At 40.9% G+C, this 20,235-nt stretch overlaps 2 protein-coding genes across 2 annotated transcripts in view; one reads left to right on the top strand and one right to left on the bottom strand.

Annotated features, from left to right (window-relative positions):
* SURF2 (surfeit 2) overlaps positions 1 to 6,115 on the top strand; it is a 6,368-nt gene extending 253 nt beyond the window's left edge. The window contains exons 2-6 of the mRNA XM_018562074.1: positions 1,136 to 1,284; positions 3,092 to 3,195; positions 3,910 to 4,086; positions 5,838 to 5,953; positions 6,035 to 6,115. Coding sequence (XP_018417576.1) covers positions 1,136 to 1,284; positions 3,092 to 3,195; positions 3,910 to 4,086; positions 5,838 to 5,953; positions 6,035 to 6,115 — 627 coding nt within the window. The remainder of the gene's footprint in view (positions 1 to 1,135; positions 1,285 to 3,091; positions 3,196 to 3,909; positions 4,087 to 5,837; positions 5,954 to 6,034) is intronic.
* A 5,365-nt stretch (positions 6,116 to 11,480) lies between these two features.
* The window catches only part of FBXW2 (F-box and WD repeat domain containing 2), a 15,377-nt gene continuing 6,622 nt past the window's right edge, over positions 11,481 to 20,235 (bottom strand). The window contains exons 3-7 of the mRNA XM_018562073.1: positions 18,586 to 18,780; positions 17,087 to 17,220; positions 16,438 to 16,524; positions 13,789 to 13,958; positions 11,481 to 12,235 (exon numbers count right to left, since the gene is read on the bottom strand). Coding sequence (XP_018417575.1) covers positions 11,947 to 12,235; positions 13,789 to 13,958; positions 16,438 to 16,524; positions 17,087 to 17,220; positions 18,586 to 18,780 — 875 coding nt within the window. The 3' untranslated portion in view covers positions 11,481 to 11,946. The remainder of the gene's footprint in view (positions 12,236 to 13,788; positions 13,959 to 16,437; positions 16,525 to 17,086; positions 17,221 to 18,585; positions 18,781 to 20,235) is intronic.

The following is a 20,235-nucleotide window of genomic DNA, read 5'->3' on the forward strand; positions in this document are numbered from 1 at the left end:
TTATGAAGGACTCTCCTGCCCAGGTAGTGACATGGGGAGGCTCTGTTGCTTGTCCATATTAACAGGCACATGTATAACGTCCTGTAGTGCTGGCATCCATCCTCGGAAGTCCCTGTACATTGTCCTGGGTATGTGTCATGCACCTAGGATGAATCTTACAGTGGGACTGGGGTATGGAACATGTGGCTTTTCTTTGCTCTTCTTGCTCCAGTGGAATTATGGTGACCCTGGCATCTTCAGAAAAGTCCAACTCCTGCTGGTCCCGACCTTCTTCAAATAAATGGGTGCTTGAAATGATAGCAACGAATGGTGCAGTGCCACAAGCAGATGAGAGAATACAAAATCATCATCAGCACTCCAAATGAATGCGTATCACAGAGTCAAAAGCATATCAACATTTCAGGGCTCTGCGGGTCCATTCCTCAAGGTGACATAGTATCATTAATGTCCATTTCCACCCTTGTAAGTGATTAGCATTTATTGTTGACTCACATTGCAGGCTTTCTTCATTTTTTTTTAATTAAAGTTTTATTAGGCCTGAAGCCTAAACATTCTAAATGGTCTCCAAAGGAAATTCAGTCTGATACCAGGGTGTCTGAATATAAATGGTTCTCCCCTTCCCTGTCACACATTTTAACATGATCAGTAAACACCAGCTCTGTCTTTACACACTACACTGTCCGGGAGGGTTGATATACACACATTTCTTGCACAGCAGACATCCATTTCCATGAGAATACGAAGAGGAAAGCTAACAAAAATTGTAAGTGTCTGTTTTCATATACTTCAGCTGCATATGCCTGCTTCATGTACGCTCGGTGTACATTGCTGGCACGTTTAAAAAAAATACCTGTGCAAAGGTGGAAATGGGCTTTAAGGAGATATAGAAAGGTATCACTATGTTATCTGGAGGAATGGACCCTGCAGACCCACGAAATGTCGGTTTGCTTGTGTGACACTGTTTTCATCTGTGATGCACATTCACGTGGCATGCTTGTGGTTTTGTATTCTATCACCTGGCATCTCCAGGACATGTATCTGAGCAGCAGTGGTTCATTATGGGGCTCCCTACCATCTCATCCTGTTTAGATCTGTAATTTGGTCTGACCATTCAATCTGGTCTTCTTTTTTCCAGGTTCGTTTCACCGTGACTGGACATGAGCTGCCCTGTAGACTCCTTGATCTGCAGAAATTCATTGCTGGGAAGAAATACAAGAACTTGATGGAAGTATCATTTGATGGCAGCAAATATGAGCCCCACATTATCCCCAGCACCAAGAACAAGTATGTTGGCTGTCTGTCCTATTTTGTGTAGCACCAGATTTAAAGCTGAAGTTTAGTAAAATATTTTTTTGGGGGTGCAGTACGAAACCCATTAGATATGTGTAATGTTGTGTATCCCCAAAGCTCCAGCTGCTGCTTTTTGTAAAAACTGTCCTCACTGCCCCCCAACACAGCACTGCTTGTGTAATATCCGTGAGTTGTGAGGAGGAGAAGTGAGAGGAGGCTGTCTGCACTTACTGTGAGAAGCCATTCAAATAACTTCTATTACCATGATCCCTCGATGCATCAAGTTCTATGAATAGAGAGAGCTGTTGAATGGCAATCTCCTCCTCCATTCACAGAACTCGATTTATTGTGGGATCATATTAAGAGAAGTTCTGTGAATGGCGGAGAGAGCCGAGAGGGAGCCAAGTGTAATATCTGGAGGTTGTGAGGGGAAGATTTTTAAAAGAAGCAGCTGATTTGGCTGTATCTTTGGGGAGTAAAATATATCACCATCACACCCTGGTCAAATCTTCAGAAAGTGATCACACACATTTATGGATGCACACACATCTTGTCACATTGCAACGTTTCGGGGCCACAAAGGGACCCTGAGTGGCCCCGAAACGTTGCAATGTGACAGGTCATGCCTGAGGAAGGGACCCTGAGTGGCCCTGAAATGCTCCAACATGAGGAGGTGTGTGCATCAATAAAATTATCACTTTCTGAAGATTTGCCCACGGTGTACTGGTGATATATTTTACTACTTGAATCTGAAGCGGCGCCACCCGCAGTCACTACAGCACCCACCGCAAGGGACATACCAGTAAGGAGTGCGGTAGGATTCTCCTATATGATGCTTTCGGGATACACATATTGAATGTGTTTGGAGCTATATCCCCCCAAAAATGCTTCAGCTTCAGGACTTTGTTCTGGATGTAGTGAGGTAGGGTTCATATTTGTATTGCTCTTTGAAATTCCCATTGAGGTGATTTCTCCATTTTCTGTTCAGTTGTCATTGGGACTAAACATGAGAGGTAATCCCTCAAATTGGGTCACAGACAACAATGAAAACCTATAAAAACAAGAAATGACAGGGCGCCTGCCCTAGTGTAAAATTGCTTTATTTAAAAGATTGATCTGAGTTGCTCTGATGAAGGGGGGCGTGGCCCCGAAAACGTGTTCCGCATTTAGTGGTCGGACGGAGAGACGTATAGGCTGTTCCCAGTGTGGAACAGTTTACCTTGTGCACAGCCGCATTTGGCACTTTATAAAGGCTCATCGTTTGTGAGTATGATTTATGATCATTTACAATCTTATAAATAAAACAATTTTACACTTGAGTAGGCGCCCTGTCATTGCTTATTTTTATAGGTTTTCAGTTCCCTGACTGCCAACGGGGCTGCCTGCAATAGTGGTGTATGTTTAAAGGTCAGCCATGCTAATCCTGTGGCGCTAATGTGGAGTGTGGTAAAACAGTGAAAACCTGACATACGTAACCCTTCCCCTCTCTGTCCACAACTAAAAACATGTTCTCTGAGGACAGGACATGGCAGTTTAACTGCTAATATGTTTCAGAATAAGTGCTGGGTGATGGGTTCTGTATAAACATGTGCACAGTCCAAGGGGTTTGTGAAATATTCCAGCCACTGCATCTCTTTCCACAAACTGCAAATACCTCAATTATCTAATGAATTTCTACTCCTAAAGGTGACACCACAAGATCATATTTTGGGGATCTGCTCCTTTATGTAACTTTTCTGCACTGGGACCCTTCAACTTTAAAGCTATCGTGGGGAATAAGTAATGTCTATTTTGCTTCCAGAGGTCAGCTGTTCTGTAAGCTAACAGTACGTCACATCGCAAAGCGCCTGGAAGATGTTCAGAGACACATCAATGGAAGCCGCTACCAGCGAGCACTGCAGAAATGTGAGTTGCATGTAGAATTCTCAGTAGGACCTACAGTTATAAATCCATGAGCAATAGTGAAATTATGGCACTCGTCAGCTCTTGCATTGTTCAAAGCATTCCACTTATTGGAGTGGGCAGCAGATGACTTGCAGGATGTGGTCTTTGTCCTGGGAATATGACCGCCAACAGTTTTCGCTCTGTAGCTGCCCTCTGTGGAGGCAAATGCAGAGATTCCTTTTGCTCAGTGGTAATACCCTTTTGGTGTGTGTACTGACATGCTGGAGAGGGCACTAGATGACGCCAAGACTGCAGCATTACAGGGACGCTCCACTGGATGGCAACATTAGTACTCAGTGGTATGAAGGGCTCTGTCTTGTAAAGTCTCTGCTCCCCATGTGTCAATGCACTATGAGTAAAATACTTTAATATGATCAGACCTTTCTAATGATCTCTGGAAAAATATTCCATGCTTTCACTATATTTTCAACTTTTTTATGTTTCATTAATAAAATTAAAGAAAGATGTACAGGAACACTGACTGTAGGACCAGCTCCCCATAAAGATTGCTTGAAAGTTTTCCCACACAGCTCTTTCCCAGAATTTTATCTGGTTGTGCTGTGACTCAAACTTACTACACATTCTACAATAAGCATGAGATAAGACTGGATTAAGTTGCACAGACCATAATGCATGTAACTAGCCTTTGAGAAATCCCTCTGCTTTTTCTTTCAGACGAGGAATGCCAGAAACTGGGGGTGGAATATGTGCCTACTTGTCTCCAGAACAAGTCCAAGCAACGCAAATTGGGGGATGAGCAACAAGCTGGCAAAAAAGAACAAATGTGGGAACTGGATAATAGCGGTGCTGAGGACAGCGACTCCAGCGACAGCATGAGTGACCTTTATCCAGGTATCGGTAATCACAAGCTGCTGCAACCAATAGGCCCACACACGACTTCCTTGTAGCAAGGTCCAATAAAAAGAGCCACAGTCTTCCTTGTTTCTTGTAAATCTTGTATCAGAATTTAAGCTGCCAGAGATTTGACACCTTTTAGATGTTAGCAGTTAAAGGAAACCTGTCATTGCCCATGTCTACTTTTTGAAACTACTGGTTTCCTTTGTTTCCAGATAATCCAAAAGCTTCAGTGCTTTTTAAGTCACTGACAGATCCAAGATTTCTAACTTCACCCTGACCTTCACATTATTAATTACTCTGATCCCTTTGCTGGATTCACAGCTTAGAACACCAGACCTAACCCTTTATCCTATCCCCAAATCAGAGCACATCACTTGGCCATCATCATCATCATCATCCCAAGTCTGGTGCACAAATGACCTGATCTGATCCTTTATAAGTATCCTCAGTCTGAATTACAACACTTGGCCTTGCCCTTTCTCGTATCCCCAATGTGGAGCTGGGACCTGACTTTTTATTCATAGTGCCCATTTGGCAGATAAGCCTGATCCCTTTATTCACATCCCCTATTTTGAGCACAACAGACCTGACCCTTTATCGTACCCCTGTTCTTTAGCGCAACACATTACCCTAAGCTTTATCCATGTTCCCAGTCTGGAGGACAACACCAGAACTGACTCTTAATCATATCCCCAATACAGAGCACAAATGACCTGACCCCTTATCTTTTCACCCAGAGGGAACACAACATTAGGCCTGATCCTTTCTGCTATTCCCCAGTCCAGAGCACAACACCTGACCTGGCCCTTTGTCCGATCCCTAGTTCTGAGCTTTATCGAATCCCCAACTTGGAGCACAAAACTAGGCCTGACCCTTATCCTATCCCCAATCCGAAGCACAACACCTGACTCTTTATCATATTTCCAATATGGAGCACAACACCTGATCTGACCCTTTATCCTATCCCCAATATGGAGGGCAACACTCGACCGGACCCTTTATCCTGTTCCCAATCTGGAGCACAATTCCTAACCCGACCCTTTATTCTATTCCTAAAGTAACTTTAAACTCAGGCGTTAAAGTACTTGAATGCTTTTTTAAGACATAACTGTTAACAAAAATGTAACTTTTCTTTGTGCATCACTCAGCTGTAAATCCTCAAATCATCTCTGAATTGGTGCTGACACTCTTTCCTTCTGGAGGGCGGCTACTTTTGCTCTCCAGGGTTCCTGTGTGTTGTACAGTTGTCACCGCTCCAAGCACGCTCCCGTGATGGGGCTGTAGTTTCAGGACAAATTAGTAAACTAAACGTGAGATTGTAATCTATCACAGGAGCGAGCTGGCAGCCGTGGATACTTTACAACACACACAGGGACCATGGGGAACAAGAGTAGCCCCCCTCCAGAAGGAAGGACAGTGTCAGCACCAATTCAGAGATGATTTGAGGATCTACAGCCGGGTGATACACAAATAAGATAGTTTTGTTAATAGTTAAGGTATTTGAATGCATTTTTAAACTTCTGAGCTTAGTGTCACTTTAACCTTACCTGAACACAGATTGCTGCCTATGCAGGATTTACCAAATAAGTAATTCTCCTCTCCAGCCTTATTCTGTTGCACTTTTACCTTCACTGAATAGAGCTGTTGCAAGCTATGCTATTGCATGCTCGTCTTATAGCTTTATAATTTAAAAATGTTAATTTATATAAATTATTCTCAGATGGAAAAACACTTTTTTTTTGCAGCACACATGTTCACAAAGAAAACCATAGATGGGGAAAATGGTGAAGTAAAGTCAGACAGTAATGAAGAGATGGAAGTGGAGGAGAGTGTTAATAACAGCCAGAGAAAACGGCCACAGGTACGCATGTGTTTGGTTGTGGAGTATTATATAATGAAAATAAATAATCTGATTGGTTTTTTTCTTTCTCTCTCTCCACAGAAGCAGACAGGGCCCGCTCTCAAAAAGTTAAAAAGTCACCATAAGAAATCAAAAAATACCAAGACGTCTTCAAAAAAGTGAATTCTGTCTCCTCACAATTTTTATAACAGTTTCTTCATTGGGGAGGACGCAATAGCTACAATTCCAGTAAAAGATAAAAGTTGGCAATCTCCAGATTATTCCTTTTGGATCTTGAGTCTCAGCCAGAAATTTGGAACATCCCCCTGTGCTGTCATCTTTATGAGCTGGAATGGTTTGGTGTAAATAACATTTTTGAAAAGAACACAGCGATTTCAACATTACCTTTTAAAATATTCCAAACCAGTTTGTGGGGATGTCTGGATACATATTTACAGATGTAATGCTGATTGTACACTATTTCTGAGTGTCTACTATTCAGACAGCAGGAAAGCGGAAATTCCATCAACATGCATAGGTAGGGTCCTATTCATACACATGGACTGTGGGACACTTCAGTGCTCAATTGCTTTACTTTCTTTTGTGGTGTGAAATAAAAGTACTTGTACAACTTATGTGCATTATACTGTTAGTTTACATATGTGCAGCAATCATAGGGTTTCAGGTACACAGACAAATGCACAACTTCTTCCCTGCATAGACACCCATCAGCATGTGGGAGAGAAATGCTGTTGGGATTTCCCATTCAGCACTGAAATACGCATAAGCATGGAGGTGAACTGTGGTTCTCATGCATTTGTTGTCTGTAGGTAGTGGCTTCAGCCACAAAGGCAGTTAAGATGTAATGGGAGAAATATTGAGGCTGACAATGTTGTCTTGCTGTTATGCTAATTCCTTGGCTTTTATACTTTACTGAGTCACTAAGTCGGGGTAAATTTGCATAACAACAAAGTCAGAAGACCTTCTCAGCATACTTATTTTAGGCCAGTGATGCAAAGTTCTGAAACCATTACTTGACTATGAACAGGCAGCTACTATTTTCAGAAAAGGCCACCAATTGCATTCAGATAGGCTTCCTTAAAGTTGAAGTGCAGATAATATTTCCTTCCCCCCCACTAGTAATTCTTGTCCCAAATAAATGCAACTTGCCTTGTATGTGTGTTTCCCCCTCCTAAAGCTGATTACTATGTCTGTCATACTAGTGTATTGTCCTCAAAAAAATGAAGATCTAATGGCTTGCATTCATAGACCCATGATGAGTGCTAGTTAGGCTGTCTTGTGTATCTGTATGTATTTTACACCGTGCCTCAACTTTCAGTTTAGTCATTTCACTTTATACTCTCCAACATTGCAAATCTCAGAAAAAACATGTAAACAGCGCTCTCGGATGGGCAAAAAGTTGGCTTAGAGGCGTACTTTCTTGAACATTAACATTGCAAATCTGCATGCCTTACATTAGGTCACATTACAGGTTGCGTATAGAGGGTGAAGTGAGTAACATTTTAGAGCAGAGCGGAGAGATTTTTCATACGATGGCTGCCTGGCGAAGAACTTTCTCATCACAGAGAGGATACCAGAGATGCAAAAGCTTGTGTCCATTTTAGACCTGCAGCTAATAAAGAGGGAGAGATATCTGACCTTGATTCCTAGGGGCTATAGGGAGGTCACTGTTTTAGATCTCAGCTGGGATCTATTACCTTTTTGTTTGGGAAAATGAAAACAATTTTGAAAGTAAAAAGGGACTAATAGCCTACACTTAAACGGATCTCGATTATATTTTCATACTCACCATAAATACTGAGACTGATGGGGGTGTAAATCCTATTAGTGAGCTGGATAATATAAGGAGGGCGGGGGGGGAAACAAAACCTATCATACCCCTCCTCCAGGCATTGGTCTTTCATTCTGCAGCAGAGAAAGACAAAAGCACAGTAAAAACAGCAGCAGGCAAGGTAACAACCCGAGGTGAAAGTGTTCCAAGTTTGCAATGTTAACTGGGGGACACAGGAGACCTATGGAAGGCAGGACAACAGACAAAAAGAAGCAGAGCCCTGCTATGATGACTTTCAAAGCTGAACCTAAAAAGAAAGCAGCGAGACAAAGGCAGGGGCCGGAAGAAAAAAAAACAAACTTTGGAAGAGGAGACATAGAAAAAAACTTTAATAAAAACTCATGAGTAAGAAAATAATTACATGCCTGAAGCAGATGTAGAAGTCATAGGGATGAGGCTGAAAATTGTAGAAGGGGAAATAGGGAGACAATTAAGTATGCAAATTCTCTACCTGTGTATTCTGTGCAACTACTTGGTCTGGCAAAGCACCAGTATAGAACCATCTTGGTTAATGCACAGAGCTAAGAGTTCTCTCTAGGTTCAATGGTGTGGGAGGGGGGAGCAACCTACTGCACATAAGGAAATAAAAACATACAGAGATCTCATTGCCATCTCTTATGTAGTTAAATGACTGCATAATAGTCACAGAACCATAAGATCTAAGAACACTCCTTAAGTAGGTGCAGAGTCCACTTTAACAAGATTTTTTTTTTTTTTAAGTTGACTACTGTGCCATTAGTCATATCATGCAGTCCACTCTTTGCAATGTGGAGCACTGCATATCTGAACCTCACTATACGCACCAAAGATACTTTGCAAGATCAGGGCAACCCACTGGTGAACCTTAACATAAACCAGCAACATTTAGTTGTCAATTTTTCCAGACTTACCAAATGGAAACATTGGAAGGGTCAGCAGACCCAAGAGCTGCGTATATAAGCCACATTGTGGGAGAATCTCCTCAGAGACCTGCTAAAGCACAAGAAAGTCCTATGTCAAGCTGAAAAACAACTGGAAATGAACAAGGAGCTGACTCTCTGGGTGTGGGTGCAGGATGGACAGATTTTGCTGAAAGCCAGCATCCTGGATAATTTGCACATAGTCTGTGCTCTACGAATCAATGGAGGGGAACAAGACTTTGCAGACTGGCCATTATTGACACGGCTGTCAAAATAAGGCACCTTCCGCTATCCTTAATCTTGGCAGTAAACTAAACAACCCAGCTCCAACTCTGGACTAAACCACAGGCCAAGCAGGCACATGGATGGAAGAACTAGGCTCTTACCAAAAGGCAACCTATATTAAATGATAACTAAAAATAAATATTTAATACAGTGGATCTCGCCAATCCTTAGATGTGGTGGCTGCATGAGCTTATTTTTTAGGCCAAGAACACTTTTGGCAAAAACATAGGGATGAACCAATACCATTTTTTTAACATTGAGTACAAGTATCGATACTTTTCCTCAAGTTCTCGCCGATACCAATACCTTTTTTTTTTTTAGTGTTATGTGACAGTTTTTCTAAAACAATACAGACTAATGATTTTAGGACAGTGCTGGAGCACCCAGGCATTTGAGATGCAAGTTGTCCAAATATAAAAGATGCTCCCCATTTTGGAAAGTGGGGGTACATCATTCTGAAGATTTGTTTGAGGGTTTGGCCAAATTGAATCTCCAGGCCTTGTGGTGGACTAGGAGGCAGACCATAACTCTAGCTGAGGGCAGCAGACATTTGTTCCAAACATTCTATGACTAAGAGATGAACCACAATAGTTATCAGATCCTTTCTTATAGCCTTAGACCAGTCAGTCAGTATTTGAGGGTCCCCAAAGACAGGTGCAAGGGAAGCCACAAGAGTCAGAAAACTGTTATTTAGGCCATAAAGTCCTGCATGACTGAAGTAAAAGCCTCTTTGCACAAAGCAGGAATTGCCAATCACACCCAACAAAGCTAGGAAAGACTACAAAGATGGCACAGACACTAGGAGCAGAGGGGCAAGGAGATTCCAGGCTGCAAATGTTGGCCACATTAGTAGGCACACTGCAAGCAGCGCCAGATCCATTAGTAGGAGGCACCCAACACATCAGGACTGCCCCCTCCCCTGTATTTTAATTCAGATACTGTATGCTGCAATCACGTGATGGTGAAGCAATGTAATTAAAAGGTACAAGGAAAAGCCTTAAGTACTCTGGTAGCAGGTGAGGTGGTAACCAAGTCAGCGTGAGGAGCAGCAGGAACAGACCAAAGATCAATGTCACATGACTCTTGGTAATGCAGGAGCAGCAGCAGGGAGATGCTTCCTCGACACTGAATGGTAGGAAAGAGGGAGTGGGAGCATGCACGTTTGACACTTACCAGTGGATGACACCAGTGCTTACCCTCTCGTGGTAGGAACTGGGGACTTTAAGGGTGCCAAGCAATCCAAACATATAGTGTTGCTCCTGGTGCTCAAACCAACTGGCTGACTCACCGAGTGAGTCTTCAGAGGGAAGAAGCACACAGTGGCTAACTTCTTACCAGACAGGGTCTGGAAATCACCTTATGCAGAATCCAGTAGCTGAAGGTCACTTCCAGGCTAGCCCCCCAGTTCAGCATTCTAAAGCCAAGCTGAGGATAGGCCACTCCAAATGACTACTATCTTAGAAACCTGCTCTAGCAGCAATGTCCTGAATGAAGAAGAAAACACTGAAAAATAAATGAACATAAATGGTGGTTGCAAAAATTAACTAGTCTTTTACAAGAAGAACTAAAGAATATACATCTATCCTCCTAGGATATAAGCAGAATAAAGAGGCATGCTGGTAGTAGGAGGGGTCATCCTGGGCAGGTCTACATTTTTGTGTTTGCCAGTGTCCTATCCTCCAGTAGGTGGCAGTATAACTCAAAGGTTAAAGTTTTCCTGCGTTCCTCAACAGATGAAAAAGAAATACATGTCATTAGATAACATCTACTATATCAACCGTGTGAAACAGGGGTGAACACATGAATATGGAATGTAGGAGCAAGCAGGATATTATTTTAGGAGCCAACTCCATTAACAACAAATAGAGAAAACCTCAAAACTTAGACGCCAGCTATAATTTTTAAGGAGCATTGGCTCTCTGGCTCCTGCGATTTGTCCAGCCCCATGTAAAAGCATAGTGGAACTTACCAAGCCTGTTAACCCGATTATCTCTGTAATTATATGATCTCTGCTGAGCCTTTGCATAAGGGTATACATTTTTTCCTTAGTATTCATATTTCCTAACATGCAAATCTTATACGCTTTAGCTCTCATGTGTTCCCCAATGAAAGATAAAAAAAATAAAAATAGCCAGGTTGATTTCTTAAAAGTGACACCACCACCAGAGATCCAGACCTAGATAGTAACACTCTCCACTAAATAGGCTGGATCTCTGGGTGGTGGTGTTTTGAAAATAATGAATGAGGAAAGAGTGTCCCACCAGAATTTTTTCCTGACAGAGTGGCAAAGCTTAGATACCCGGTGACAGAAAATAAAGAATACTGACATCTTAATTTGGGTACGTGGAGCTTTATTGTGACAAGCAGAGAAAATGCTGTGGATTCTGCTCTGTCAATCAGCATACAGGTGACATTACACTATATAACAGTTGGACACAATTGCATGTGGCGGTAGACACCTAGGTGAAATATCCACGCGCAGTCTCTTACAGGAAACCTGTCAGGGGTTCAAGTGCTTTTATACAACAGCTGGTGGTGATGTTGATGGGGAAATTCCTGTCATATGTTATAGATAAACTAGCAAATCATTTAGTCTATTTTGTAATAAAATAGATTACATGTATAAAGACTATTGAAGACTGAAATCTATAGTACAAATGGGTGATTGACAAGATACAGGTTCACTTTCTCTTCCGGTTTTCTTTAAAAGCAATCTGAAGGAAGGACTGTGGCTGGACATTAATCACACACACAGTTCATGGGATGTATGTAAAAATAGGCAGTGAGATCCTTTCAGCATGCGAAATGCTAATGTGGTAATAAAAGGCTCTTTCCTCTCCAAACTAACCAAAAAGAAAACTATGATTGTGCAGTGCATGATGGGAGACTTTGGTTCATGCAAGTTATGCTCTGAAGGTGGTTGCTGATACTTCAGTCTGAACATCCTGATAAAAACACCCGATGCCCATTTGCTGCTCTCAGCCATTTTCTTTCCACAATACCAAATGGATACTGTGATCAGGCATACTTGTGGCAAAGACCAAGCCAACGTCATTAACACCATCCAAGCCGTTCAGCCATTCCATTTCTCCCGCCAAGAAGCTTGAGCCCCGCTTGGACTTCCTATACTCTGGCAGGGGCCAACGGCTGATCACTTTCTCAGTCCGTAAGTTCATAATGTACAAGTGGTGGTTGTCAAACAAAAGAGCAAAAGTGTCACCAAAGCCGAGAAGGGAGAGGCTGTTGGAGTCTGGCATTTTTATAATTCTATAAGAAACAAACATTATTACAATATATAAACAATAAAGCAGACTAAAATGTCAGTGGTTGGTAAATGCTGGACAGTCAAACACCACAGTTTCTTACATCACTGAGGGCTTGGATGGTTATATCTCTGCTTTGAGTTCCCAGGTATTTACACACACACACACACTATTATGAGGTTTTCCACTCTGCTCGACAAATACAACATGAAGAGTAAGAACAACCCCAGGAACTAAAGCACAGAGATCTCACCACTAGTGTTCCAAAGAAAGCAGCAGATGACTTGGCCCAACAAACTCTGGCTTTAGCTAGACTTAACAATGACCACCTAATAAATGGTAAGCCTACTAGAATGATAGCATGAATTACCTTTTGTAGGCATGACCGCTGCACTTCATGGATTCCCCTCACAAATTTTAGATTCCTCAGGGTCCAAACACTGTGAATAGTGTAAGCTTGTATACAAAATATTTCATAATTTGTGTTTACTTTTTAGATATTAGTACAGAAATAATACATCTGATGTGTTGAAACAAAATGTAACCCTGATTTATGGTGGATATTGAATTGTTAGCTTGAGAGATGTGGAGCAATAGCCTGCGGCAGCCAAACTTCAGTTTATTGGGACCACACAACTGAAAGATAGCTTCTGGTTTGTTGGTTCAATCTGCTCTTTGACATAGGCTGCCCACATTAGGGAAAGATCAGTTCAGTCCTTCTCTGTAACCATTGAAGCGGACCTTCACACTCAAAAATCTAATTCTACCAATTCATGCCTCTATGTATGATGATTAATAATAACATAGACATGTCAGGTGTAAAATGCTGTGATTGGGAAATACTTACACTTGGAGGAGAGCATTCACTTCCTGCTTTGAAAGGGCAAAATTACTTTAGTTTGCCAAAGCAATGCACACTGGGATTGCCTTGTCATCAGCAGAGCATTGCTGGGAAATCTCATCTGTAATCTCATGAGATCTCAGGGAAAGGCATTTCCCTTCCCTGGGGTGATTTGCATGGTCACATGTCCTAGTCACATGTGCCAGAAATGCAGGAAGTAAAAGGAGATCGAGTATTCTGCCCTTAGTAAACATGGCCACTGTCAGAAGACTGGGGAAGAACATAGAAATAAAGTATGCAGAAAATACCAAGACGTCAATTATCTGGAAGTATGTGTTTCTAGATTGTGATTACTAAACATTTGTAAAAGGTGTGTTTGTTGTTATTTTAAAGATATGGATAAAGGTCCGCTTTGATAAACACAGATGGCACTGGAAATACTTGTTATTACATCTTAGAAGCACTGAATGGCCCTGGTCCTTGCTCAGTATCACACAGGACTGTACAACAGAGCCGTTAATAGCCAGCCTATGTCAAATATGCAAAGGTCTTTCATTCTGATGGACTACCCATCTACAACTAAGGACTTTGTCTTGTGTGTCTTCTATTTAGAGGTGTGATTGGCAGGATGGTGTCTTGGGATTGATGACACTAAAGACAATGGTTCCACGGTCTATCACATCTGAACAGAAAGAGGTGGAGAGTCATCTATTTACCTTAAAATGTCATAGCTGGCAAAATCCCATTGGTAGAGTCCTAATGCTGAGCTGCATACGATGTATCTGCCATCGAAGTGCAGGCGTGGCTGCAGCGTAATACTCCGGTCATCCGACACATACAGCGTCTTCAAACATTTGCAGTTAATTTCTCTGCCAATTGGCCAAACCTGCAAAACAAACAAAATAAAAAACTAAATATAATTTCTAAAGTCAACGTACAGTGGAAAATTAGAAGCTTTGTGATCAGATCAATCCTATATTTCTGAAATATGCCGTTTAAGTAAATGGATATTACTTCATACCACATTAACAGAATAGATAAGAGTGTTAACCACTGAGTGATGGTGTAAGTGAAACAACCTCACAATGGGTGTGGAAGGTGAGTGGAGCTGTGAATAAAGATGTTTGTTATAATGTAACAGGAAGGCACCGACCGCAATAAAAACATTGTTGGAATCTTCAACCTTTTACACTCAGACGGGGCCTGTACATGTGCCACTATATTTTTTCCCCATCACTATCTTTCCTGACAGGAAGTAAGAAGATATCTCCCCAACAGTGACAGCTTATCGGTAGTTATAAGCAACAGTCAGAGCTAATAGCAGTTTTACTGCTTCTCAATAACAAAAAGCATTTTATAAACTAAAAAAATGCAGCCTTGGTTGATAAAATACTGGGAGTGTAATTCTATTTCAAATCCTGCACTGACCAAGCATTGCCTGCAAACTGGAAAAAGTCTGCTTTTGTGGTGTTGAGTCTGTTTTATTCTCTATAGCGTTAAAGGGAACTTTTCCTGAGCAGGACATAGTGGCCGCCACTGCTACTGCTCATTATGCAAATGCTAATTTTCTGGCTCTTATGTTTATTCTTTGGCTTCAATATTTTCTGGTCATTAAAGGGTAACTCCACTTAACACTTAAAAAAAATATAGAAACAATCTTAAAATAATATAGCATATATCATTGTTCCCCGAGGCATTTTGTAATTTAACGTTATTAAAAATTACCTTTCCACTTAAAACTGTAGCCGCTGCAATGTTGTAAATCTGTAAAAAGAAAATCAATGCAATATGGCAACCTGGAGGCATTCTGCACACAGTTGGTTTACAGAACTCCCCCAAAAGTATCACTTCCTGCTTCTGTGATTGTCTGACTGCTTTTCCCAGAAATATGGGTACAATTTTGGCATTCCTTGCAATAGGAATAACATTTTTGGTAAGATTTACCCTAAGGGTTAATTTTTACACCAGGGATTCAGACACTGCACTGCCATTACTTATTCCAACTCAGGAAGCCCACCAGCTAATTATAACAAATGCAGACCCTCCCATTCCAGAATCAGTTTGGAAAGGACATGCTGCAACAAACAGGTAATTCTTTAGAACAAAAACAACAACAGGTAGGAAATTGCAGCAAAGTTAGTTAGTTAAAATCCTAGCAGTGAACATGGATCACCCAGAAAGGGTTTTTTTTTTTTTTGTCCTCTCAACAAACGTGGAACTACTCTTTAAAGTGAAGTAAAGTAAAATAAAAAAGAAAATGCCGATTGGCAGGCTTTCCATGACAGAAGAGACTGTGTAAATCTCTTCTGCCATAAAAGTGTCTAGCTGTCTGTCAGTATTTTGTTTTTCTTCCTGTACACTGACATATGCATAACTCAGCATGTCGAGATTAATGAACTCCCCAATGCTATTGAAACATCAAAAGCATAAAAAGTAACATTCATTAAACTGTAAAATGCTTTTTAGAAATTTGACAATTCTTTATAAGCTGAGAAATATAAAGAATCAGACAACACAGGATGTTGGCACAGGAAAGGCGAGCATCAAAAAGAAAGAAAAAAAAAAGAAATGCACACACAATTTCAATTACACACACTAGAAGGTTTGAGGTTTAAGTCAGTCATACTCTTTATTGGCTAACTGACGTTATTAGAGATGCAAGCTTTCAGGATTCATTACATCCCTTTGTCAGGCTTTAAACTTGACAAACGATCTAAGGAATCCTGAAAGTTTCTTTAATAACTTACAGTGAGGAAAATAATGATTTGATCCTCCGCAGATTTTGTAAGTTTGCCCACTTACAAAGAAATGAAAGGTCTATAATTTTTATCATAGGTGTATTTTAAATCATAGAGGCAAAATATCAACCAAAAATCCATAAAAGACACACATGATACAAATGTTATAAATTGAGTTGCAGTTCCATGAGTAAAATAAGTATTTGATCCCTTACCAACCAATAATAATTCTGGCTCCCACAGGCTGGCGATGTGGTACACAGATTAGTCCTGCCAATTTAAGAAGATGTTCCTAACGACAACTCGTTATGTATATAAAAGACATCCGTCCACAGAATCTCTTTCTTCCATTCATTCATTTATAACATTTGTATCATGTGTGTCTTTTATGGATTTTTGGTTGATATTCTGTCTCTATCATTTAAAATACACCTATGATAAAGGTTATAGACCTTTCATTTCTTTGTAAGTGGGCAAATATACAACATTTGCAGGGGATCAAATCATTATTTTCCTTACTGTGAGTTGGCCAATAAAGGGTATTACTTTAACTTCAAACTTTCTGCACTAATCAATGGCTAACAAGGTACAATACTCTACTACTGTAAATATACACAGCATAAATACCTTAATTTCATATTTATCAGCACTTAAAAGGATGTAATCTCCGGGACTATGCATGACGGATTTCACCTCACATCTCTGTAAGACGACCTAAGGGTACACAAAATATCTCTGTTAGCTAAGCGTACACATACAGCAGTGTAGACTACTATTCCTTTGTTATGTGTGCATAGACATCTGATTTCCAGGGTAGCTCATGTGTGTATGACCTGGCAGGGTGAGGGCAAAACAAATACTGAGAGCGGAGTGTGGAAATTGTCTTAAAGAACAATGAATGGCAGGGTGAACATGTGGTGGCTATTGTGAAAGTCAGTTGTGGGGGATGGCGCGGTGCCAGTGGAGGTCAGTGTTCCCCAAATGAGAAATACGGTTATAGTTAGTTGCCATCACAGAAGGAGGCAGCAGGGCAAACAGAAGCTAGACTTAGAGCACTCATTATCCCTTCTTTCTAGATATGCATTTGAATTACCATCAGATGATGTTCACAAACTATAATATGCTTACTAGAATTAACACATTGGCTTTAAACAACAGAAAATGTTAAACTAACATTGAACGGGCCACACACGCTAATCCTTCTCTGAACTCTTGTGGTGAAAGCTGATAACAGTATATCACTATAACTTATATTTGATAGTAAGCAGAAACCTGCCTTGGTGACCCACTCGGTGTGTCCGGTGAGTGTATTCAAGCATGATCCGGAAGATAAGGCCCAGATTTTCACAGTGTTATCCGCAGAGCCACTGACCAGAACGTCCAATTCATCATTATAGTCCACACTGAACACTGCACAGAATGGAGACAAGCACAACATCTGTCATCAGCTCTTATGAACTGCAAATGTCTGTGTCACATATAGCAACCAGTCTTCTGCTTCCTTTCACAGTCTAACCTACACTAGAAGAATCAAAGCATGCATCGGATTAATTGCTACATGCAAAAAAAAAACAAACAAAAACAAAACAACACTCTCTTTTATTGGTAAACAAAAATAAAAAGATCTCCCCGCTCCGTCTGGTAACGGTCCCCACCACTGGGGCGTCTATGGGTGCACTCCAGAAAATGAAGAAAAAAGACTGCACACCAATGTCCACTTACCGTTACCTTTATTCCATGGTGATTAGAGGTTCCAGCGTGGCAGGATTCCCCACCCAAACACCGCCCACCTATAACGTGTTTCACCCTTACAGGCTTAGTCGTAGAGATTATGGATCTCTATGACTAAGCCCGTAAGGGTGAAACACATCAGATATGGGTGGTGTTTGGGTGGGTAATCTTGTCACACTGGAAGCGGTAATTACCATGGAATAAAGGTAACAGTCAGTGTACATTGGTGTGCAGTCTTTTTCCTTTATCTGAAAACAAGCACATACGTCCTACATGTTTTATCTGGAACAAGGCTTGAATTTGATTTTACTTGTGGGTAGATGATGGAAGTTGTTTTATGCACTGATAACCGCATCTCGATTTCTGACCCTGCCACTTGGCACACACATTATGTTTATTTTACATGCTTAGTGGCTGAGTGCTTAGCTCTGTGTCCTTGCAGAACTTGTATCCTGGATCAGATACCCACCAAGGTCACTAAATGCATGGGATGTTATGTTCTTCCCTTGTTGTGTTTCTCTTTCTTGATTGGCTTTCACACAAATTAACCCTAGGGTATGTATGACTATAGTAGGGCTATTAGAATGAAAACTGCTCTTGTGTGGTGACTGGTGTACTGTTACTTATACAGCACTGAGGAATACGTAAGAGTTACATCAACAAGTAACATAAGAAATAATGTAGAATACAATGGAGCCTTGTGACATAGTATTTACAGGGCATCTTACAGAGCCCTCAAGTCATATAAAGAGCCAGTGGGTATCCCTTTATTGCTGCTCACATTTTGCGGTACGTGTTCATTGTTGGTATCCTTTTGTTGTACTCCTTATTACTAAAAGCAATGCAAATGTAAATGGAGAAAAAAATAAGGATCCAGTGTTGCCCTGTAAATAATACAGCCGTTTTGGGCAAACTGATAAACTGTCAGGGATATCAGAGCATTTTTTTTCAGGCCTAAACTTTGTTTACCTCCTACAGAGTTACCTCATTCACAAGTGACAGGGAACATCCACCCACCAAAATGCTTCTTTGTAAGCTACTCACCTGCCCCTGTATGACCTCGGAAGTGCTGAATTCTGGCCCCTGAGCTCCAGTCCCAGCAGGCCACTGTGTTATCAAAGGAGCCAGTGATTAGTTTCTGTTCATCGAAGGTCACAGCAGCACATGTATGTGTCTGGATCCCATATATACACTGACCAGTGCTGACGTCCCACAGTTTTGCGGACAAGTCATCTGAGCCTGTGTGAGAGAGATCAATGTGTAAACAACAGACAAGACATCCACGTATGAAAAAGATCCATGTGTGACTGATAGAAAAGACATACATATATGAAAGAGATGTATATGTGACTGACTGACAGGACATCTATATAGGAGAGACAATTATGTGTAAAGGTTTCTTTGTCAGACACGATATGATACAAAATGATGATGATGATGATGCTGCTTAAAGTGTTTCATTATTTACATTTTCAGCCTATAAATATCACCTTTCTACACATTTAAGGTTGTGGAATTTGGCCAGTTGGGTACATAAGTAACATAGCAGTGACGTCTGGCATAGCCAAGGTTGTCTAATTTTGGTACAAATCAGGGTGGTGCTGACCCATACGCTAAGGAATGTTCAGTTGAGAGAAGATTATCCTACAGGCACTGATCTTTTGAACAGGAAGTGTATTTCCACGTTTGCAGTCAAATCTGAGAAAACCCCCTATATGATTGTTATGTGTTCTTATTCACACAGCACACCAAAAAATAATTACAAAAATATTTCTTGCCTGTGTAGCAGGTCTTTGCAAGCTTCTCTCTCCATTTCCAAGTGACAGGAAGCTCTGTCTATCCCCATAGAAAGACTAAGGACAGATGAGCTTCCTCTTCCACATACAATGCTTCCAGATCTTTAACCCTTTGTTAGGACAGACAGTGTTCAAACCTAGTTTACAACTGATAATGAGATCTGCCAACAGAGTACAGTCAGGGTTCATGTTAACATTAACCTGCCCTTCCCCTCTTGCATTCCAGAACAAAACTTATTGCAGAGTACAACTTATCTTTGAGAATAGAGAATGCATTGCATGCGCAGCAATTTGATTTTTTTAAAGTTATGCAAATGTAAATGAGAAACATGCAACAAATATAAAATAGGTGTTATTTCAATTTGGAAATGTACTTTAACCCCTTCGTGACGGTAGACGTACAGTGTACGTCCTGTCACTTTGTGCCTATATGACTGGCCACGTACACTGTACGTGACGAGTTATATCAGGCTTTGTAATGCCGGTATTTGCTGATTCTCAGCATTTAACAGTCATTCATTAATGTCTCAGTATTGAGGCATTAATTAATGAAATAATTAAGCTTTTTGTAAAAGCTTCTTCCTTTCATTAATGAAAGAATGAAGCCGTTACATGCAAATAGAGGACTGCAATTTGCGATCCCGTATTTGACAGCTCAAAATAGCAGAGAGGCAGCAGTGACTCACCTCACCTCTCTGCTATTTGTTTTGACAGCTCGAGAGCCCGATGTTTGGATACATTTCACTCAAAAGATACAATGTATATCTTTTGAGTGAAATGTATCAGTTCTGATCGTCTAGGCACGATCAAAGAGCTTTTAGTGAGATCTGAATCTGACTAAAGTCAGGATCAGTCTCTAAGGTTATTATTAGCTGTTCCTAAGTTTGGATCAGCCTAA

The sequence above is a fragment of the Nanorana parkeri genome, unplaced genomic scaffold, assembly GCF_000935625.1.
Source record: "Nanorana parkeri isolate BGI_ZX_2015 unplaced genomic scaffold, ASM93562v1 scaffold559, whole genome shotgun sequence".
Lineage (NCBI taxonomy): Eukaryota > Metazoa > Chordata > Amphibia > Anura > Dicroglossidae > Nanorana > Nanorana parkeri.